The sequence below is a fragment of the Hylaeus volcanicus genome, chromosome 1, assembly GCF_026283585.1.
Source record: "Hylaeus volcanicus isolate JK05 chromosome 1, UHH_iyHylVolc1.0_haploid, whole genome shotgun sequence".
Taxonomy (NCBI): domain Eukaryota; kingdom Metazoa; phylum Arthropoda; class Insecta; order Hymenoptera; family Colletidae; genus Hylaeus; species Hylaeus volcanicus.
The window spans coordinates 35,520,736-35,540,675 of record NC_071976.1 but is presented as its reverse complement, the minus strand read 5'-3'; the positions used below and the strand labels follow the sequence as shown (position 1 = coordinate 35,540,675).

The following is a 19,940-nucleotide window of genomic DNA, read 5'->3' as shown; positions in this document are numbered from 1 at the left end:
ATCAACATTTAGAAGATCTGACACAGCAAACAGGTGATTTTGAAGATTTTACTCAACAAGCTTCTGGGAAGCTTGAGTTTGGACAGCAGTCACAAAGTACTTATCATCCTCAAAAACCAAGTACTGGTAATCAACACTCAGATCTGAGTCAGCAAACAGATGATTTTGGAGATCTCACTCAACAAATATCTGGAAAACTAGAATTTGGACAACAACCACAAAATATCTATCACCCTCAAAAACCAAGTACTGGTAATCAACACTCAGATCTGACTCAGCAAACAGATGATTTTGGAGATCTCACTCAACAGACTTCTGGAAATCTTGAGTTTGAACAAGACTCTCAACATTCATACCAGCCATGGAACCAAGGTGCCAGTCCTCAATATCCAGAAGATTTGACACAACAAACAGATGAATGTAATGATTTTACTCAACAGACTTCTGGAAAGCTTGAGTTTGGACAACAATCAGAACATTCCCATCACCCACGCAAACCAAGTACTAGTAATCAACACTCAGATTTGACTCAGCAAACTGATGATTTTGGAGATCTTACTCAACAAACAACTGGAAATCTTGACTTTGAACAAGACTCTCAGTATTCATACCAGCCATGGAACCCAAGTACTAGTAATCAACAGTCAGAAGGTCTGACCCAGCAAACAAGTAAATTTAGTGGTGGTACTATAATGAATGGTCAAATTTCAGAAAATAACGTTCAAAATACTAATAAGTTTCCTGATATGAGTGGTGCAAATGATGTATATGGGCAACAATATAGCCAACAACATAACCTAGAAATTCCTGAAGAGCCTCAAGTATCTAGTACACCATTTCCTAAACCAGCAGAAAAACCTAAACCAAGGTCAAGATATTCAAGAACTGGATTCGCAAGAAATGTTCAAGATGCACATAATACTAACAGTCAACAAACTTCCAATCCGGATAGTAGTGATACATATGCTGTGAACATAGATAATACTAAAAATCAAAGTAGACATGATCAAAGTACAAACGATTTCATAAATGTGGGTAGTTCCAGACATTTAAGTCAACAAGCTGCAGGTAATGTATTCAGTGTTGATGGAGGAAACATGGATCAAAGTACCTCGTTACACAAGTCCAATGATGCAACTGTAGGGTTACAGTGGCATTATACATATCACCCAAGCGATCAAAGAACATTTGTACAACAAATAGAGCAAAAGGATAAGGAGGATTTACAACAAACATCAAGCAATCTAGACTTCCATCAATCTGATCACAATTTGGATCAACAGGAAACACAAAATACATATACATTTGAAGATGCATATCAACAGTCAACTAATGGAGGTAATGAAGATTTACAATTATCTCAAAAATATCAAGGAGAATCGGAAAGCATGCAACAAAGTCACTTAGAATTTGGCCAACAGACAGTAAGTGAAACTGATAATGAACAAAAATATGTTCAAACCAGTGAGACTGAACATCACTTAGAACCAAGAATTTTGGAAGCTTATGGAGGTGGACCATATGATATATCTCATGATGATGATATATACAGGGGAGTGACAATAAATCCTAGTGCTACACTGCCACCAATTAATAGTGCTGATCCATGGGATATTCGAGAGAAGCCTAGAGTAATGGTAGGAACAGTTAATGAAGCAACACCTACACCAATGCCTGTAGAACCTTTAGATGTAAATAATATAACAACAGAAGCACCATCTTTTTGGTCAAGAGTTGGTAATCGATTAACAAATACTTTTGATAAAGCTAAAGAAAAAGCTAGATCCATCTTTGGATAAATATAACACTAACTAATGTTCATTTGTAATTGACTTTTTCTTAGTAATATAAGGCTTATTGTGTAATATGTATTTATCAGTGTCATATAACATGCTGTCATTTATTTTGATTATTTAATGATTTCGAGAAATTGACATAGTATTATGAAATGGCACTTTTTTAAAATTATTATACATTTTACGTTGTTATTTGAATAAAGAAAACATATATTTTCTAAATACCATTTTCCTGTCTATTCCTTATTAAAAATCAAACATATTTTCTTATAAATATAAATAAATTTATACATACTTAAACATTAATTACAATACAATACAAATACAATTAGTGAGATTCCAGAGAATCACAATAGAGGTACTTACTTCAGGTAGACTTTTAAAGTATCTAATGAAACTTTGTTGGACTGAAGCATCTGAAATATTTTTATAGACAATTACTTATAAATAATAGTAGAGTCGAAAATTAATTACAGAATATAACCACTTTGCTAACCCATTTGAAATTGTTGATTTGGTTGTACTGCCATGATTTTATACGAGAAAAAGCAATGAAAGTATAATAAAAATTGCAGAACAGTACACAATATCTTAAACCTTTTATGGAAAAGGTGTTAACATTCTTCACATTCAATTCAGTTCAGTTACGTTCAATCACGTTCAATGTTCAATGAATTCCCGCAAAAATGATGTCTTATATCGCAGAATTGGTAAATTACAGACTGCTCAAAGATAGGTTAAGTGTACATTAATTTGATTGGTGAATTGAAACAGCCAATAGTAGCCATTCACAAACATGAGTACTACGTTTAAATAATATATTTTAATGTTATAAATAAGGCAATGAATCGTATTAATTATGCATTTATGAAAGATAAAAAATTATAAATTAAAAGAATCGATGGCGCCATCTAGCAGAATCTTTTGGAACTATTTGGAACTATTTTCGCTACAAACTTTGGCGTTTTGCCTCCGATGGCGTTACCGATACCTTTGATCAATCGTTCTTTATTTTCCATAACTGCATAATTAATGCGGTTCCTTGCATTATAACATTAAAATACAGTATTAATATGTCGCATTTATAATTGCTATGCAAAGTTGTACTTAATGTCGCAACAATTAACCTTTCTTTATTTAGTAGCGCCATCTAGTAACAACAGTGGGAACTATTTTCACTACAAGCTTGGGCATTTCGCCACCATGATGCCACCGACACCTTTGAATCAATTATTCTTTTTTTTTTACTTAAATGCATAATTAATACGATCCATTGCTTTCTAACACTACAATATAGTGTTAATATATTTCATTTAACATTCGTACGGATAGTTATTTAATTCAGTAATAATTATCGACCTTTAGTTAGTGGCGCCATTAGTATAGTTCAGTATAGTTCAGTTATGGTCTCTATCAATCTCTTCTATATCGTTCACTGAAAAATGAAAATACCGTAAACAACAGTAAACAATTGTTTTAGGGCTGAATCAACCGAAACTGTTTGAAACAACAATGACATAGTGTACAACAGAGAAAATACTCTGTACAATTCTATGACATATAACTTGTATTTTGACAATGATTATCGCACGTGGTCTCAAATGGTCAAAAAGCTGCCTTCGGCTTATTATACCCCATTATTTTCAAACGGGTAATTTAAATTTGCTTTTTATATTTATAATATTAATTGAATATTATTGAATTTATAAAGATATTTTTAATTAACGACTTGGAACAACTTATCCTTAGTGTCTATTAGTCTTATGAAATATATTAACTATTTTCTTAAAGAATTTTTAATTTTTAACAGTGTACAAGAAAATTACATGATTTAGTTTTTCATAAACTATACATGGAACTTATTAACGGAATGTTAAGAAAATTATTTTCCAAAACACAATTTAAAAATTTTTTTAATCTTTTCTAACAGCTCATTTATCTATGTTAAATATGAAGAAAGAACATTTGGACGAACGCATTGTTTGGCTAGATATGGAAGTATGTTCATATTAATAATTTAAACTTCCATAATAACTACCATTGTTTAATTATTTTTTTTTATATATTTTAGATGACTGGAATTGATGTAAACACAAATCATATTTTAGAAGTAGCATGCTTGATTACAAATAAAAATTTAGAAGTTGTAAGCACAGATTTAAATATAGTTATTCATCAACCAGATGAAATATTAGAAAATATGACTCAGTGGTGTATAAAAAATCACACGAAAGTAAGCATACTTTTAGATTATATTGAATAAAGTTCTTTTACTGTCTAAAATATTTCAATCTGATGAATTTTCTTCACATTTAGACAGGATTAATTGCTGAATCACGTTTAAGTAAAACTACTGTACAAGATGCTGAACAAATCATACTGGAACATTTAAAGGCACATGTAAGAGAAGGAATATGTCCACTTGCAGGAAGTTCAGTCTATATGGACCGTATGTTTTTATATAAATACATGCCAGATGTTAATAACTATTTACATTATAGACTTATAGATACTTCCACTATCAAAGAATTAATTACGTACGTATTACGCATGTAGATATTAGTTATAAATTCAAATACTTATCAGTTTTCTTATTTTCAGGAGATGGGATTTGAATATACCAAAACTAAGAAAAGGTCATGCTCATAGAGCATTGTCAGATATAAAGGAAAGCATACAGGAATTAGAATATTATAAGAAACACTTATTTAATCTATAAAGATTAAATACAAACAATTTTAACAAACAATGATAATTGAGTATTTCATGATCATTTTGTGATCTATCTTCCCTTATCCTTATCTTTGGCTTACTTTTACAGAATAAACAGTTTTGTGTACTTGTTACTACATTACATTATAAATAATACAAAGTTAGATATCAGATATTATGTAGTAATAAAGCACAAAAAGAATAAATAAAAATAAAGTAGGTGACTGCAAAAGAATTTTGAAAATTATTAGTATGCAAAGTTCATATTACAAAATTAAGTAAATTCAAGACTTGTTTTTATTTAAAAAAAAGATATATTCAAACAATCTAACGATTGTTAATACAACTGATATTGTTAGGTTATATCAGCTGGTAAATACCTGTCTGTTACACGCATACTCGCGAAGCGAACTACTATACTAACCAACTATATAAGTCTCACTCGTTCGTATTAGTTTGTGATGTAATATTGTGAGAAGTTCAACGGAAGGTTTGTGTTTATTACATGTTTAGTTTCAATGGATTATTTCGCATAACTAAAAATTTATGCAGTTATCTAAGAAGTTATTTTACTTTGTTGTACTAATTTTTAGTTTCTATACGCGTATATTTTGTTTGTCGCTATGCTTTCAATTATGTAGTTAAAAACTATAGCTATATATATATATATATACATATTGATAAGGCAAATTATATTTAAATGTACAGAATGTAATCTTCTTTCCTTTCACGTATTCGCGTAGGTTATACATTCTTATATACTTTATTTCAAACATATGTTAGTACAAATAATATTCATTATACTGTATAATTATTAACTTATTATACTGTTATAATTTTATATTTCATTTGCAGTTAAAACTTTGGTACCACGATGTCGTCTTCACGTACTGGTGGTGTAAGGCCAATATCTATTGCTGGTCGTGTAGGCAGGGAAAGAGAACGTTTGATTGGCATGACAGATGAGGAACGTGCATGGAGAGCACGTTATCTCAAATCTCAAATTCTTGCACCAGAAGAACCGATAGTTCCAGAGGGTTATTACAAGGAGGCTTATAATCCTATAAGAAGATTCTATAGAGCACCTCTGAATGCAGTAGAAAAAGCACTAAGTGGATTAGTGGTAAGGAGATGACATTTTTCAAAGATATAGAATGTCACTAATTAATATTGTCAGAAATATGTATGACGTGTAAAATTTTGTATTGTATGTGTTGATATAGGGTCCTACACCTGCATTTGTTATACGTGGCGTAACAGGAAGACTCTTGATGGGAATCGCAGGGATATATTGTGCATGGTATTACTTCAAATATAATACAGCGGTATGTCGACTTAAATGCTTAAATTTACATTAAATACTTTAAATGTAAATATCAAATATATTGTTATAAAATTAATATTTTTTTTAGCAATGGACACGTGTCTCTGGTTGGAGAATAATTAAACCGCGTCCTACTTTGTTTGTAGGAGACAAAGATTTTCCTAATTACGAAGTTAAAACACCTCAACAGTATGCAACACGAGGCTTCGAAAACTCTCCAATATAGATATTACCAAAGTTGTATGTAGATAATTTTTAAATATAACCAATGTAATTCACTAAAATTATCATCAAAAGATTTTCATTATTTTTAATGATTTACCAAAATTTCTTAAGAGATTATTTTAATTGGAAATTGGTCACAGTTTTATACATTCTTACTTAATTATATTTATTTGTTTATTCTAAAGATAATGCAGTTATTAGGTGTATATAATTTATTTTAGGAATCCAAATATCTCTCTTTGCCGACCAAATTGATCTTCTTCTTTCAGAGCTTTCATAAGTCCTTCGTTTAATCGCAATCCTATATTTTGCCCCATCTAGTAACATAATTATGCTGTTAGGAATAATACTCTTAACAACCAATATATAACAGCCTTATTACCTGTAACATTTTATTAAAAGTGCCAAGTTGAACGCTGCCATAACCTAATTTGACTATCGAGGAAATTTTACCATTTGGTAATACAGACATAACTATACTACTTGCACTGCATACTTCTTCTTCTAAAGTCGGATCCACTATATAGTTATCACCAATCTGTGGTAAAACATTGAGAACAGATCTATATTATGAAAACAATAACAGATACAATTATATATGTAAGAACAATTCTTAAATTCAATATAACATACCTTACACAGTGTTATAATGACTGGATAATTACTTGTATCTAATTTAATACAATCGTAAACATCATCTGATAATTGAATATCTGGTTCTCCGCCATCAAGTGTTGCAGCTGTAATTTTTGGAATTTCTGTACTATATAAAGCAGCCTTGACTGCTGCTCCTACTGCATCAAACAAATTACCACCACACTGAAGAATCTATATTATATATTAGAATTCTGTTAATAAAAAATATCTGTTCTTAAAATATTCAATTTATAATGCATAACAGGATCTCTATATTAACTTACCAGAACATCAACATAAATTTTCCAACATTTTTTGTGAGGTAAAATACATAATGTTCGTAAATCTAAAGCATTACGAGTTTGGTATGCTATTACAAGGGTGTTACTTATTTCAGTTGCTAGATCATCGCCACCTTTTCCTTCGAATGCTGGGCTTGCATTAGCAGAACTACAACAAAATGAGAAGTGCAACTACATAGTATACACACAGCATTATTTGTATTTAACATAAAATTATTTGACTTTGCATACCAATCAACAAAAAATTCTAATTTTCCTTCATTCGGTTTATCAGCATTAGGAATATCAAGTTCTACTTTAACGCCGACGAGTATATCGGTGTTTCCAATACGTAATCTCGCAGATCCATTTGTTTGCAGCATTAATTTGGTTTCGATTTCCAAAGAACGATATTCACATCTCATTCTACCATCATTTCTGTAATCTGCCTGGTGATTAGAAAATTAAATAATTAATTCAAAGAATTTATTTTTCTATGTAACATATCGACGACTTACGTCTACACCATGAAGAATAAAAGTCTTTTCACCACCGCTTAAACTAATTTCTGCCATTATAAAATGCTTTTGAAACTTGAAGAGAAAATACTACACATAATTCTGTTTCTTGGTTGTTATTGTACGTGTGATGAGGTTAAACTTAACTATGACATAAAAAACGTATATCTATCTCTCTTTTACAACAATTTACAGTAATAATTATATTGAAATTAAAATTATACAAAATATTGAATGTTTTCTGTTATGAATATAACATTAATATAATTACAAGAAAAAGGCGCTTCAACTGACCACGTTTACAACTGCAGTCAAAAATATGATAACACACAGGATAACTATATTTTCTTTTCAAGGAATAGCCGAACTGCGGCGCTAACGTCGCCCAAGGCGAAAGTACATTACTGTTTATTAATATTTAATTGTAAATGAGTAATTGTCAGCTAAAGATGCTTTTTATTTTTACCATTAAAAAGTATCGAGGGAATTTGCGTTCGAAACAACTTCCAGTGAGGCAATTATTCCATGATCTTCAATTATATGCAAAATTAATTTCTGACAATAGTTACATTAATTATTAGCAATAATTATCGTTTAAACAATATGACTTTGCTGTAATATCAATGTTTCATGAATTCTTATTCACCCTTCCCCATTCTCTGGGTTTTCGAGGGGGGAGGATTCATTTTTCGTAGATCCTTTGATCGATATGGATCTCGTTTTCTTGTCTAATATTAATGTTTTTTTGACGTTCATAGCTATTTTTTTGAATTCGTAGCTCATGGGACCTTTAATTACAATTATACTAATATCAATCTTTGCGCAATACATTCTTTATCGCGTCCTTCGCTTTCTGTACACCAAGACGAAACTGTCCGTATTCTGGTCGAATCCTCATTCCACGATAATAATATACAAGACTCATTTCAAAGTCACCGAGATGATACAAAGCCTCAGCTTTACAATACATCGTCTTGGCCATGCTGGCGTTCTTCATCTTATGTTGCAGCGCACTTTCAGCATCCTGTAACGCTTTCCGCGGCTCTCCCAATAAAAGGTGGCACTTACTTCGTGCTATTAACGCATTCTTATCGTTTGGTTCCAGATCCAGTGCCTGGTAAAGAAGAAACAGAGTTAATTATGCAACGTAATTATGCTCCTTGTAACATACACGTCGCGTATAAAGTCCTACAGGCTGTTTTCTTTAGATACTAATGAAGATATCGATTTCGTTGTTGCTACAGATAAATAATACAGTGGAGGTAATGTTTTAGGACGCACAATAGGAAGCAGTTCCAATGAAATTAGAAGAATACAAAGTCTGTTAGGCATTATGAGGCACTGCAAGGGAGAAGATGGATCAAAATTGCGAACATCCTACACTATACCAAGGACATGAACCTTATTAATACAATTCATAGCGACTGTAATGTCGCCGATGCGCATCTCGCGCAATCCCAAAGCCAGCATAGCGCTTGGCTCGGTATCTTCGGGCAACTGTAAATTCCGATCCTGTTTCTGTTTCATTTTCAACGACAATTTAATGTCTCGGGTGCCCATGTTCACCGCCGCAGCCCTGTCCTTATCGGTGTACACCTCCTCCTGACGTCGAGCACCATTGTCGTAACGTCGTTTCTTCTTCTTTTTCTTCTGGATGTTCATCTCCGACTCGATGGACGATTTCTCGGGCTTGTCCTTCTGCTGCTTTTTGTTACTCTTCCTCTTCTTCGGCTCGTGGCTGACGCGACTCTCCTTATCGGCGTCCTCGGAGGACTCCACCGCGAGACAGGTGCCTAGGGATGATGAATTTTTATTCAAGCTCTCCAGTTCTTCGGACTGCTTCGAATTCGAGACGCTCTCGATCGGAGATCGCACGTAGCTTTGTAATAGATCATGGTGGTGCAGGCTTGGGTTCAGGATGTCCATAATCTTTGAGTCGATGGCGTCCGACGTAGGCGTCGATTCGGTTGGAACTTCTTCGCCCATTCTTCTAGTTATATATAATGTAATTCTTCTATGTTAATATGATATTTGTAATTTTAAATTTATAATTTTTTAAATTTATTTTTTCTTAGTTGAGGAGTTTTAGAAAATGACTGGTACCCTTTCGGACTTGTAACTTTGTGAAGGTGGGAGACGAAAGTACTTGCAGCGTTTCATTCACAAGACTGCCTTGGAACACAAGGTGCTTCCGTATATCTTGCGTGTGGGGCAGACGTGTGGTTATCGACACCTTCGCCGACGGCTTGTTTCCTTAGAAACAGTCAACAATGCGGGCAATTTTCGGCACACGAAAATCTTTGATCGTACGTATGCAAAGAGATTCTAAGTGCTCGGTATTCATGTCTATTTTAGGACTAGAAGAAAGGATAGTATTTTCGCTCCATCAATTTTGTATTTCTTCTCGAAATATTGAAGAGGTTTAAGTTGTATAGTAGTAATTAATAATTTAATTGATAATAGCTTTAACAAATTTTTAAAAATTATTATTAATTAAAGGACAATCATGTCGTAAGCAGGATTATTCCACCTACTGTTATTAATTTCCTATTAATTTTCCAAAGAGCATTTGGGTTTTGTTTTTTTCTCGAAAAAACATAAAAATTGACTATCCTTTTGAATTATCTTAAAATCTGAAACATGTTCTTGCGGTGAGCGGTTAATTTCACTAGTAGATACATCTATTTATAACAGTGTAACACGCAACACTGTGGTCACGATATCTTCTATGTATATACTACAGAGTATGTTTACAATGTTTGGTCAAACTTTTACTATCACGACATATCTAATTATTTAATATTCAATTTTAGTTTTAACAATTAATTTCGTTTGTAAACAATTCATGATAACGTGCTTGACACGAAAAGTGAAGAACTATCGTTTTCTACTTTTCTAAATTGCTACCAATACTACGAACATTTTCTTCAAATTACGAAACTTACTTGATCAAATAGACGCATCGCTTTGTGGTAATGCCCATTTTTTACGTGAACCGTCGCCTCGTTTACTAACAACTTCTTTTCTGAGAAACATTTCGTTTGAGATTTAGTTTTACGATTATTTACCATACTGCTTCAAAGCCTGCAATATGTTTTGTAAAAAAATTTAATTACTTACGCTCGAGGTTTTAATAAATAATTTTAGCTCTGTCGAATGGTGTTCATATAGCATTTTTTTTGTTAACGTGAATCATTGAATATTTCACTCACCCATGTGCCATAATTTTCGCATAAAAATATAACTGTTCATTCGTCAGTAATTACTTTTCGAACGTATAACACAATTTTATACTCGATCATTTCGAAGATTACGCGGGGGAATCACCCTTCTATCAGCTGCTATAACTTTCTTCTGCTATCAGTAGGTTTTAAGTTACGACCAGAACTTTTCTGTGTTCTGTCCCCCTACTCTAGGTAATCAGGACTAATCAATATGAAAGTAGTAACAAAGATAACGACATTCTTTCATGACATCTTCGTCCCTCCCTCCAATAGAAATACCTATAAACGATCGAGGAACATTCTTTCGAGATCGTATGAAACGCAACGAAATTAATAGTGTTATCTAGGAATTGTTAAATTAAATATAATTGGTGTAGTTAACGAATAATTATTATTAATCAGTCTATTAATCTACAACAATTATATTTGAAAATATATATTAAGCTAATTATATTTGCATTAAAAAATATTTGTGGCTGTATCAATATTTGAAACATTTCAAATTTTTTTTTTATAACACATATGTTTGAGGTATACTTAAATTTGGTTACATAAATATGAACATTCTAAAATATTACCTATGCTAATTGAATACATATTGAATAACATGTAACTATCTTTTCCTTACCAATATGCAGACTGTATATTTCTAAGATAAATAATTACTTTATTTACATTTAATTACATGTTATATATATATATGTATATATCACTGTTATAACTCTATTTGCTGCTATTTCTTAACTGAACGCAGCAAAACTGGATTACTGTGGTGGTTTCCAAGCTTCAATTTTTGGTGGGGTAGTAGTATAAGGCATGTAAGCTTTATCAGTACCAGACAAGTTTACTTTATGCTCTGCCATCCATTTATATTTGGGTCGTGTTGGGTCCTCGTGAGGAAGTAAATCTGTTTTGTAATGCATCCAACCAAACCATTCTGCCGGAATTTGAGAACCATCATAATCCATGCCATATTGATCAGAGTATACCACCCATCTATTAGTACCTGTTAAGCAATATTATATATTAATAAAGTGGCGTTAATCATTTTTAATTCTCCAGCTTACCATAGAAATATCGATTATTTTCGTAATACTTGTTTCCGAATTTATCTACACCTACTAAGGTTCCACTTTTCAATGTGTCCATTCTGAAATATATGAAATGTAAAAAGATAGTGTAATGACAAATCAAAATGCTTTCATATTTTTGTATTGCAAAATGAATTGTAATTAATAATTACTAATCTATTATTATCTATTGTCAGCGTAATAATGCAAAGTTAGACGATAGATGACTTTTACAAAGAATATCGTTACTAATTCAATTCGATAAGTATTTAGTACTATAATAACCTGTAAAGAGTGCGTATGGAGTTGAAAATACCACCATTGTCCTTTATTATTTGGAAGAACCTGACGACTTTATCTAACCCCAAACTCTTCGCCATGTTTGTTTCTGAACTATCACCACGGAGTAGTTTACAGTATCACAGAGGCGAAACTCTTGTCGGAATCTTTGACGTTCCTGTCAGCGGATTAAATCTAATTAAATCGATGATCTAAGTGCAATTCAGTGTAATTTTTAGCAAATATGCAAATAATCTATGTTATATTTCTATTTGTATATGCATATTCACGGACATTGTTCGTGTGCATATCACATATTGTAAATGCACCTTAGTCTGCGAAGCGCCTTAAAGTTGCTGCATTTTTCTGCGCGCGAAAATTCAAATAGGTCGATTTCAGCGCAAACATACTTCTACAATATTCACTTAAAATCGAAAGGAAATCACACTCTTTCTCTGTTTTAATAATTAATAATAGTTTAAATGTTGTATTTAACAGTTATACACTGTATGTATGCAGTAATTTTATAGCAACATATTTCGAATAATTTATTAATTTTAATCAACATAATGACACAAACAATTCTCAAATATATAAATGATAAATACAATGTCATACGATAAAGCAAAGAGAACGTATATTGTACGTTTTTATGTTTATGATGCTTGTTCATAGTTATGTTGTTTAATATGAAGTATCGAGAGGACTTGACAAGAAATTATACGATCGCAAAAAAATGCATGCATCATCGTATGCGATTATCGGTTTCGACGCGTCTACGGGTCAAGGTTTCGTAATTATACTTTCGTAATTATATCGATCGAGAGATCATTGAATCGAATTGAATGGTATATTAGCGATCTACGTTCAAAGTTGTATAAAACGAACGTTTTTATTTTTATTTCAATTTTAGTCATTTCGTGTAAACGATTTAAAACTAATGTCTCAAAAATGAACAGTCTCGCTTTGCTGAGTTTCAAACGTAGTCACGAAATTAACATAATTTGGTAGTAAAATGACGCGAGAAAAAGAACCTGGGAAATATAACGTGAACGGAACGTCTTTACTTCGACTAGCTCCACGTTAAAATCATTTCATTTCAATAATTTATCGTTTGTCACGACTTTAGACGAATTTGCGCGTTTTGCAAACTCTTACACGTTTTGTAAATTCTCTTCTGGCACGCGAGATAAGGAGAAAGTCTTTCTAAATAAAAAAATAAAGAAGGACATCGTTAGCAAACTCTCTAGAATGGAAATTCCTGTTCTAACGACGAAAAAGCGAATCTCAAGTTCAAGGGTGATTAGCGTATCGATTGAAACCCGAACGTGCTGAAAATTAATTTTTAGTTGCGTGAAAGTCTCTACCCGTGAAAGAGTCTGAAAAAGGAAACGTGCTTCCTCGCAAATGAAACAAGAGAACGTTATGATCACGAGCTGCCTGTAACTGTAATAAATTACTATGTATTTAGTACAGCAACATGGGTTGATTTTCCTTCGCTTATTTGTTTTCGCTTCGAGGTGATTAAGCAGAAGGAAAAAATTTATTTACGATAGTAGATTTTATGTAGAAAGTAAAAGCAATGGTAATTAGATTCTACATAAAATTCTATGATATTAAATACGTTTACTTTCGATTATCTTGTAAATATTATCTAATAGATATTGTCTGTACACAAGTACCATGATGTTACTCTCGATAAACTTGTATTTTTCACTTTGTTTATGATTTTTCGTTTTTTTTTTTTTTTAAAGTTACGTATCTCAACTTCTTCTTCTTTCTTTCTTTCTTTTTTTTTTTTTTTTAACTATGTTCACTTACGAAATTTCAATCTTGGCCAAGTTCACAATATTACATTGTTTTCTAAATTGAAAGTTGTATAAAAAATTCGAAAGGAAAAAAGAAATGTACTAATCGCAGGAGATTGAAACAGAACAGAAACCTTCGATATGCAAACGTCGACGATACAAAAATCACGATCCAGAGGTAAAGAAACCAACGGACGAAAGAAATCTCGACGCGCCAGCAGCGTCGAGGAAGATAAACACGGGGATGTAAAAGACGAGGTGTCAAAGGAATCTTTAAAAAGTAAGAAAAAATCGGAGGATGGACGAAAGATGTTCGTCTCCAGCCTGGATCCTTACGATGTGCCTTTGCAATGGTGGGAAACAGATCATGTGAAATATGCGTAAGTTGGAGCTTTCATCGATTACATACTTTTTCAAGAATAAACAAAATGTTAGAGCATTTTATTAGGAATTATGGGACTGTCCGTATATAGTACATGATTAGTAACAGTTTCATGAGATTTATGATGCGTGATTAGAGTGGAATAATGTTTACAATTATTGCATCCTTTAGAAATCGTAGCGTAAGTTTCAACGTCGTCGTGTTTGCAGTTAGTTAGATAGCTCTAGATTGGTTGACACGCGTAAAATACTGGCTATCGATTTCTACAGTCTAACGAAGTGACAATGTATTTGATGTATCTTACAGAATCACTTATCCACCAGTGAAATCGCGATTAGAGAAAGTAATGGGTACCCCGATTGTGCGACTCACCGATCGTAAGTACATGGAACAACTGTCTTCCAACATCATCAAAGATCACGAAGAGCAGCAGAAAATTCGCATCGAGGGGAGAAAGTTGTCGCCACCCTCGATTATATCCGAATTAATGAAGATTTCTTATAAAGCGCTCTCTGATATGATACGACAGAAGAATTACACTAAACTGAAACTTTATATTTAAACAGATGGTATAAGTATTGAATGCGCCCCATATAAACAGAAAAAAATTAATTATCACGTTGAAAGACTTTCGTTTGAAGTAAGCTTTATTGTTTAAACGATTTACCATACTTTTCTATACATCCACTGCTATATCGAGAAAAAAATAACACTGCGTCATGTTTTTGTAAACAGTCGAAGGTTAGGACGGAATTACTATGTTTAAACACTAAGCTTATATATTTTCTAACACGAAATAACGATGCGAGCACTAATATTGTCTAAAATAAGTAACGATTCAGGAACAGTACGTTTCTACGCTATTGGGAGAATACGAATTCATTAACAGAAGACTGATACTAATCGTTTAACGTCTAAAAGTCGTGAATCAGCGCAGGCGAATTATAAAATATATCTATTTAAAGGACTTTTAACTTTATCGCTGTCATAATTAAACTGGTCTTCGATTAGTACTATTTATTTATGGAAAATAGTATCATAGCACTTATGCTGTTAAATTTTTTGATCTATCATAGAATGTCCCCGATATTTTGGCGTTCAAAGTGTAAAATTAGCGGTTAATTAACACGTTGATCGCCATGTCACCCATATATGGGCGACAGTGTTTTTCACTCAAGAACTAGAAAGATTAATTCTGAAAGTTAGACGTCACAGGAGATGAATCTAAATGAAATTCATGAGTTTTGATGTGGTTACAAAACTAAATACCACGATAAATATTTCATTACCTAGACTCTGATAGTCTAAATAATATTTAATCTTAGCAGAAATTTTCAAGAATGTTCGTTTGGCAGTCAACGTGTTAATAAACAATTCTGGCAGTGGAAAGCTTCGTGCCTCGGTCTCGTTCACTCTTGCATTCTCATTTCTTTTTATGCGCATAGTCTTTGAAGGAACTTAGTTTATGAAGAAGCGCTGACAGTATAGCGCTCTTTGACTTTTTACTAACGCGGGAATGATCATTTTCAATGATGATCTTCTGAGAATATGGAACTTCGACATATATACTGTCGTCCCCGCTGTGATCGAACGACTCCGAAAGATCTGTAAAAATGATTAAACATTGAGTACAGTCTCCGTGCGCATAAATAAATACCATAATAAACGTACGAAATAATCGTTGGGAAATGTTTACGATAAATGGGGCCGTTTTCTACACTAATACAGACTTATTAAAAAACAAAATGGAGCTGTTGATCTCACCCAATATTTCCTGGTTCCATGAAACACTGTCACCCCATGCTTCGAGTAATCTCAAAGGGATTTTGATTCTAGGTTTCGGGAGATGCGCGTATTCGTGATCCGACCAACCGAGGGCACTCAGATGTTGACTAAAAATTGTTTGTTCTTTAAATAATTAACACAGAGTACATTAACCATTTAATGTTAATTAGCTAGAAGGAATGTGAAACTAAAATTCTCGCGCCCCTTTGAATTCCGTTTATACGTGTATACAGGGTGTCCCAAAAATGTTGGAGGTCCTTGAAAGGGGTGGTTCGGGAGGTGATTTGAAACAACTTTTTCCTTTGCAAGAATGTCGGATGGGGCTTCGTTACGTAGATATTAATAAAAAAAAAGCCGACCAATCAGAGCGCGCGGATACCGTTGGAGCGGCCGCGGTAGCGAAGGCTACGCGCTGAGCGGCCGCGTCCAATGTCCTTCGATGCACGTCGAGTCACTTGTTCGCGTACGAGAGCGTAGCTACCTAGCGCGTAGCCATCGCTATCGCGGCCGCTCCAACGGTATACGCGCGCTCTGATTGGTCAGTGTTTTCCGTTAATATCTCCTCAACGAAGCCTCGGACAACAATTTCGCTAAGGAAAAAGTTGTTTCAAATCACCCCCTGAACCACCCTTTTCAAGGACCCCCAACATTTTTGGGACACCCTGTATAAATCGATATATCGATTCGGTTAGACGAGAGTTTGAATTGTCATAAAATTTACGCGTACTTGTGAAGCTCGTCGAGATCGTGTTTCGTAGGAGCCTTTATCGGCGATTCCACTATCGTAGGCACTGGGTAGTAATGCAAATGGTAATGCTGTATATGAGTGGGCTTTTTTTTCATTTCTTTCTTGTCCTTCAACGATTGCAAGAAGTTCATTATCACTTTCTTTGGACTGAAATACAAATTTCGGATATTTAATTCATTTAATTAACTACGCAATTAATATATGCTATCGTAACGATAACTCGGAGGAATATATTAGGTTGTCCCAAAAGTTTCTTTCGTTTTATTAATAAGTAATACATACGCAAATGTTTGATGTCAAATGTTAAATTAATGAATTGTATACGATTCCATTACTGTTACAACATCAACATCTAAGAAATTAGATTGTCTATTTATGTAAACACTACCGCACAAAATAATTGAGTGCAAATTACGAAAGAAACTTTTGGGACAACCTAATACATATATATATATATATTGATATATACATATACGATTTATATATATTGATGTATATATATATACAATATATGATATTGATAATTGATATATACATATATATATATATCAATTAAATCGAAGATAATTCTTGTCTTCAATCGAAAATATAAGATTCACTTACTACGAGAAAAAGAATCCCTCGGACGAGCTAACCGACAGTATTATTAAAAGTAACGTAAACTGAAAATCATAGAAAATAATGTATAATTCTGTTAAAAATTAAAATGTAATACACTTTTCGATGCATAAATGACGAAACAGTGATTTCCGAAACTACTAGGAATTTTATAATAATATAAAAATCACACACTGGATAACGAAATTGAAAGAAAAACAAATATCTCCGCTCCTCCTCTTGTTTTTATACGATTATCACTGTTCCAATATTTATAAATACTCGAAGCACATCGTTAAGTATGGATCACGATTTACTTGTAAAAACAATTCCGTCTTCATGGTGGCGTTTATAGTCGCAGCAGGCGCCAATAGTTTCCTAGGTGATTCGCGAAGGAAACTAAGTATTCCGAGGAAACAGGATCCCCTTATATCCATCCGATTACTCTCTTTTTCCCGTGGGCACCCAGGTCCCTAGATTTGTTGCATTCGCTTCGTTCCGTATTACGTTTCTTGTCATTGCTCACGAAACTCAAGCGCGCAGAAGCATTTCAAACTAGTTTCCGTTACTTTCGACTTCGAGGACCATTTTTCCACGAATGGCAAAATAATCGACTCGACAATATTTACGCGCAAACTTTAACAAGTCACGTCAGTGTAAAGAAATATATCGATACTTTTCTTTTTTTTTATATACATACATATATACAGAGTGTAAAAAAAAAGTTGGAGGTCCTTGAAAGAGGTGATGCAGGAGGTGATTTGAAACAACTTTTTCCTTAGCGAAAATGTTGTCCGAGGCTTCGTTGAGGAAATATTAACAAAAAACCCCGACCAATCAGAGCGCGAGTATACCGGTGGAGCGGCCGCGATAGCGTATGAGCGAAGCCGCCTAGCGCGTACCCTACGCTCCAACGGTATACGCGCGCTCTGATTGGTCAGTGTTTTCCGTTAATATCTCCTCAACGAAGCCTCGTACAACATTTTCGCTAAGGAAAAAGTTGCTTCAAATCACCTCCCGAACCACCCCTTCAATGTGTTATAACATTTTTGGGACACCCTGTATATATTTTCAATAATGCAACTTTCCTCTTGGACATTTTCTCCAGTCGCTGACCTTAACAGAATCATTCTGGTTTGTTTTTGATGACCGATCTTCTACATCAGCCGAAGAAAGTGAAATACAAACCTGATTCAGAGGAACAACTTTTAATATCGATATACGCATGTTAATGTTTAAAATGGTCAACAGTCTATTAGCGTCAATCATCTAGCGACTCTTCGCGTTAATCCTTGTTTTCGTTCGCTCTCGCTTCCGCGGCTCTTGATTCAAATAATAAACGAAATAAAGGATGAAAACATGTAACGCTGAAGTGGAAACTGCCTTTAACTCGCATAGCCTAGATTGGCGAGAAGAGATTAAGCATGATCGTATTACGAAGTTACCGACTCCGTCGATCAACGCGAACAAATCAATCGTCAATTTTGCCTTCTTTCCTTGATAAGTGCGCACCGTTCTGATATAATTCCAAGGTACGCATACAGTGAACGTAAAAAGTATTCGTACACTGATCAATTTCCAAAAAAAAAAAAACTATGTAAAATTGTAATTTTACAACTTATTTTTTATAAACAATGACATTCTACATATTTCTCGAAAATCTCTAGAATAGATAGAGTACAAAAAAATCATAGCTATTTATGTAAGTTGCGAAATTAACATGAAAAAAAACAATTAATCGATAGAAATATTGAAGCAATAAGTATTCGCACAACTGTTTAATTCTTAAAACTTCGTTAAAGAAAAAAGAAATTTACATTAATTTACAAGTATATAATACTTCCCTTCTTTTTGATTTTGTAATTATTATAACTCTTCTAAGCGTTAAATTAACTAAATTATTAGTTATACGAAGTGGGATCTTTTACCATTCCTCTATTAGAAGCAGCAAAGTAGTTTACTGGATATTTGATGTTTTCTAATTCGTACGGAGCAATAAACTAACGTGTTTACGTAACAAACTCTACTGTAAATGGTTCGTCATAAGAATCGTACAAATACTTATTGCTACTATAGATTTACACCTGCGTCGCGCGAGGAAGCAATCCAATAAAATTGCCCGTCCGAAAGAAAGAGAAAAGAAGGACAGGATATCTGTCTGAAATCGAAATTTTTTGCATTTTACGACCTAAGACTCTTCTCTGAAACTTTCTCACTATCTTACCAGAGAAAGCTTCGCGATACGAAGGGTACGCTTCGCGTATATTGCCACGATGTTACTAAACCGGTTCTACTTTTGATTCTTCGTGTAATGTGTTTTGCTGGTCCCATCATATTGGAACATTGGCATCGTGTTTGTTACTTTTAATCTAGAAATTATGGGAAATCCGGTTTCTCTTTCCATAGTGCCGACTATTGGCAGCTATCCATAAAGTTGCGCGTGTAATCGAAAGTCGCATCGAGCATGATATTTAAGAATTATTCATTTGGTGATTTGAATTGAATTTAACGAAATGAAATACTACAACTTCCGTGGTATGTTACCATGAGAGAAT

The 19,940-nt window shown here is 33.4% G+C and overlaps 9 protein-coding genes across 20 annotated transcripts in view; 4 read left to right on the top strand and 5 right to left on the bottom strand.

Moving 5' to 3' along the window:
• Window positions 1-2,018, top strand: part of LOC128881496 (filaggrin-like) — a 4,819-nt gene extending 2,801 nt beyond the window's left edge. For all 3 annotated transcript variants that reach the window (XM_054132612.1, XM_054132602.1, XM_054132593.1), the window contains one exon: window positions 34-2,018. In XM_054132612.1, coding sequence (XP_053988587.1) covers window positions 34-1,799 — 1,766 coding nt within the window. In that variant the 3' untranslated portion in view covers window positions 1,800-2,018. The remainder of the gene's footprint in view (window positions 1-33) is intronic.
• The window catches only part of LOC128881514 (DNA mismatch repair protein Msh2), an 11,034-nt gene extending 8,444 nt beyond the window's left edge, over window positions 1-2,590 (bottom strand). The window contains exons 1-2 of the mRNA XM_054132637.1: window positions 2,293-2,590; window positions 2,163-2,212 (exon numbers count right to left, since the gene is read on the bottom strand). Of these exons, the coding sequence (XP_053988612.1) occupies window positions 2,163-2,212; window positions 2,293-2,326 (84 nt within the window). The 5' untranslated portion in view covers window positions 2,327-2,590. The remainder of the gene's footprint in view (window positions 1-2,162; window positions 2,213-2,292) is intronic.
• A 470-nt stretch (window positions 2,591-3,060) lies between these two features.
• On the top strand, window positions 3,061-4,687 carry LOC128875127 (probable oligoribonuclease). 2 transcript variants are annotated; one of them, XM_054120491.1, is made up of 6 exons: window positions 3,061-3,202; window positions 3,277-3,447; window positions 3,727-3,794; window positions 3,868-4,029; window positions 4,113-4,333; window positions 4,398-4,687. In XM_054120491.1, the coding sequence occupies exons 2-6, from the start codon at window positions 3,375-3,377 to the stop codon at window positions 4,513-4,515; spliced, it is 642 nt and encodes a 213-aa protein (XP_053976466.1). In that variant the 5' UTR covers window positions 3,061-3,202; window positions 3,277-3,374; the 3' UTR covers window positions 4,516-4,687. The 2 variants fall into 2 exon arrangements, with proteins under 2 accessions (XP_053976466.1, XP_053976475.1); XM_054120500.1 differs by having other exon boundaries at window positions 3,087-3,447; window positions 3,607-3,794.
• A 170-nt stretch (window positions 4,688-4,857) lies between these two features.
• LOC128875168 (uncharacterized) lies at window positions 4,858-6,131 on the top strand. Of its 2 annotated transcripts, none has more exons than XM_054120545.1 (4): window positions 4,858-4,998; window positions 5,364-5,631; window positions 5,732-5,833; window positions 5,921-6,131. In XM_054120545.1, exons 2-4 carry the CDS (start codon window positions 5,383-5,385, stop codon window positions 6,056-6,058), a joined length of 489 nt encoding a protein of 162 aa, XP_053976520.1. In that variant the 5' UTR covers window positions 4,858-4,998; window positions 5,364-5,382; the 3' UTR covers window positions 6,059-6,131. The 2 variants fall into 2 exon arrangements, with proteins under 2 accessions (XP_053976520.1, XP_053976528.1); XM_054120553.1 differs by lacking the exon at window positions 4,858-4,998 and adding an exon at window positions 5,139-5,286.
• Window positions 6,118-8,102, bottom strand: LOC128875096 (exosome complex component RRP42-like). Of its 5 annotated transcripts, XM_054120447.1 has the most exons (7): window positions 7,787-7,934; window positions 7,493-7,638; window positions 7,227-7,423; window positions 6,978-7,143; window positions 6,691-6,885; window positions 6,440-6,595; window positions 6,118-6,374 (listed from the first exon to the last, which is right to left on the bottom strand). In XM_054120447.1, the coding sequence occupies exons 2-7, from the start codon at window positions 7,547-7,549 to the stop codon at window positions 6,270-6,272; spliced, it is 876 nt and encodes a 291-aa protein (XP_053976422.1). In that variant the 5' UTR covers window positions 7,550-7,638; window positions 7,787-7,934; the 3' UTR covers window positions 6,118-6,269. The 5 variants fall into 5 exon arrangements, with proteins under 5 accessions (XP_053976422.1, XP_053976429.1, XP_053976434.1 ...); XM_054120454.1 differs by lacking the exons at window positions 7,493-7,638; window positions 7,787-7,934 and adding an exon at window positions 7,959-8,102; XM_054120459.1 differs by having other exon boundaries at window positions 7,227-7,419; window positions 7,493-7,942.
• A 191-nt stretch (window positions 8,103-8,293) lies between these two features.
• LOC128875089 (uncharacterized) lies at window positions 8,294-9,573 on the bottom strand. The gene is made up of 2 exons (XM_054120423.1): window positions 8,894-9,573; window positions 8,294-8,606 (listed from the first exon to the last, which is right to left on the bottom strand). The coding sequence occupies exons 1-2, from the start codon at window positions 9,476-9,478 to the stop codon at window positions 8,304-8,306; spliced, it is 888 nt and encodes a 295-aa protein (XP_053976398.1). The 5' UTR covers window positions 9,479-9,573; the 3' UTR covers window positions 8,294-8,303.
• A 1,787-nt stretch (window positions 9,574-11,360) lies between these two features.
• On the bottom strand, window positions 11,361-12,232 carry LOC128875182 (probable NADH dehydrogenase [ubiquinone] 1 alpha subcomplex subunit 12). Its single transcript, XM_054120566.1, has 3 exons — window positions 12,072-12,232; window positions 11,784-11,866; window positions 11,361-11,722 (listed from the first exon to the last, which is right to left on the bottom strand). The coding sequence occupies exons 1-3, from the start codon at window positions 12,164-12,166 to the stop codon at window positions 11,481-11,483; spliced, it is 420 nt and encodes a 139-aa protein (XP_053976541.1). The 5' UTR covers window positions 12,167-12,232; the 3' UTR covers window positions 11,361-11,480.
• A 646-nt stretch (window positions 12,233-12,878) lies between these two features.
• Window positions 12,879-14,834, top strand: LOC128875140 (uncharacterized). 4 transcript variants are annotated; one of them, XM_054120510.1, is made up of 3 exons: window positions 12,879-13,585; window positions 13,999-14,253; window positions 14,562-14,834. In XM_054120510.1, the coding sequence occupies exons 1-3, from the start codon at window positions 13,527-13,529 to the stop codon at window positions 14,815-14,817; spliced, it is 570 nt and encodes a 189-aa protein (XP_053976485.1). In that variant the 5' UTR covers window positions 12,879-13,526; the 3' UTR covers window positions 14,818-14,834. The 4 variants fall into 4 exon arrangements, with proteins under 4 accessions (XP_053976485.1, XP_053976509.1, XP_053976502.1 ...); XM_054120534.1 differs by having other exon boundaries at window positions 12,882-13,650; window positions 14,004-14,253; XM_054120527.1 differs by having other exon boundaries at window positions 12,882-13,650.
• An 835-nt stretch (window positions 14,835-15,669) lies between these two features.
• LOC128875118 (uncharacterized) lies at window positions 15,670-18,066 on the bottom strand. The gene is made up of 5 exons (XM_054120479.1): window positions 17,703-18,066; window positions 17,392-17,450; window positions 16,768-16,935; window positions 16,020-16,147; window positions 15,670-15,860 (listed from the first exon to the last, which is right to left on the bottom strand). Exons 1-5 carry the CDS (start codon window positions 17,820-17,822, stop codon window positions 15,679-15,681), a joined length of 657 nt encoding a protein of 218 aa, XP_053976454.1. The 5' UTR covers window positions 17,823-18,066; the 3' UTR covers window positions 15,670-15,678.
• Window positions 18,067-19,940: the final 1,874 nt, after the last annotated feature.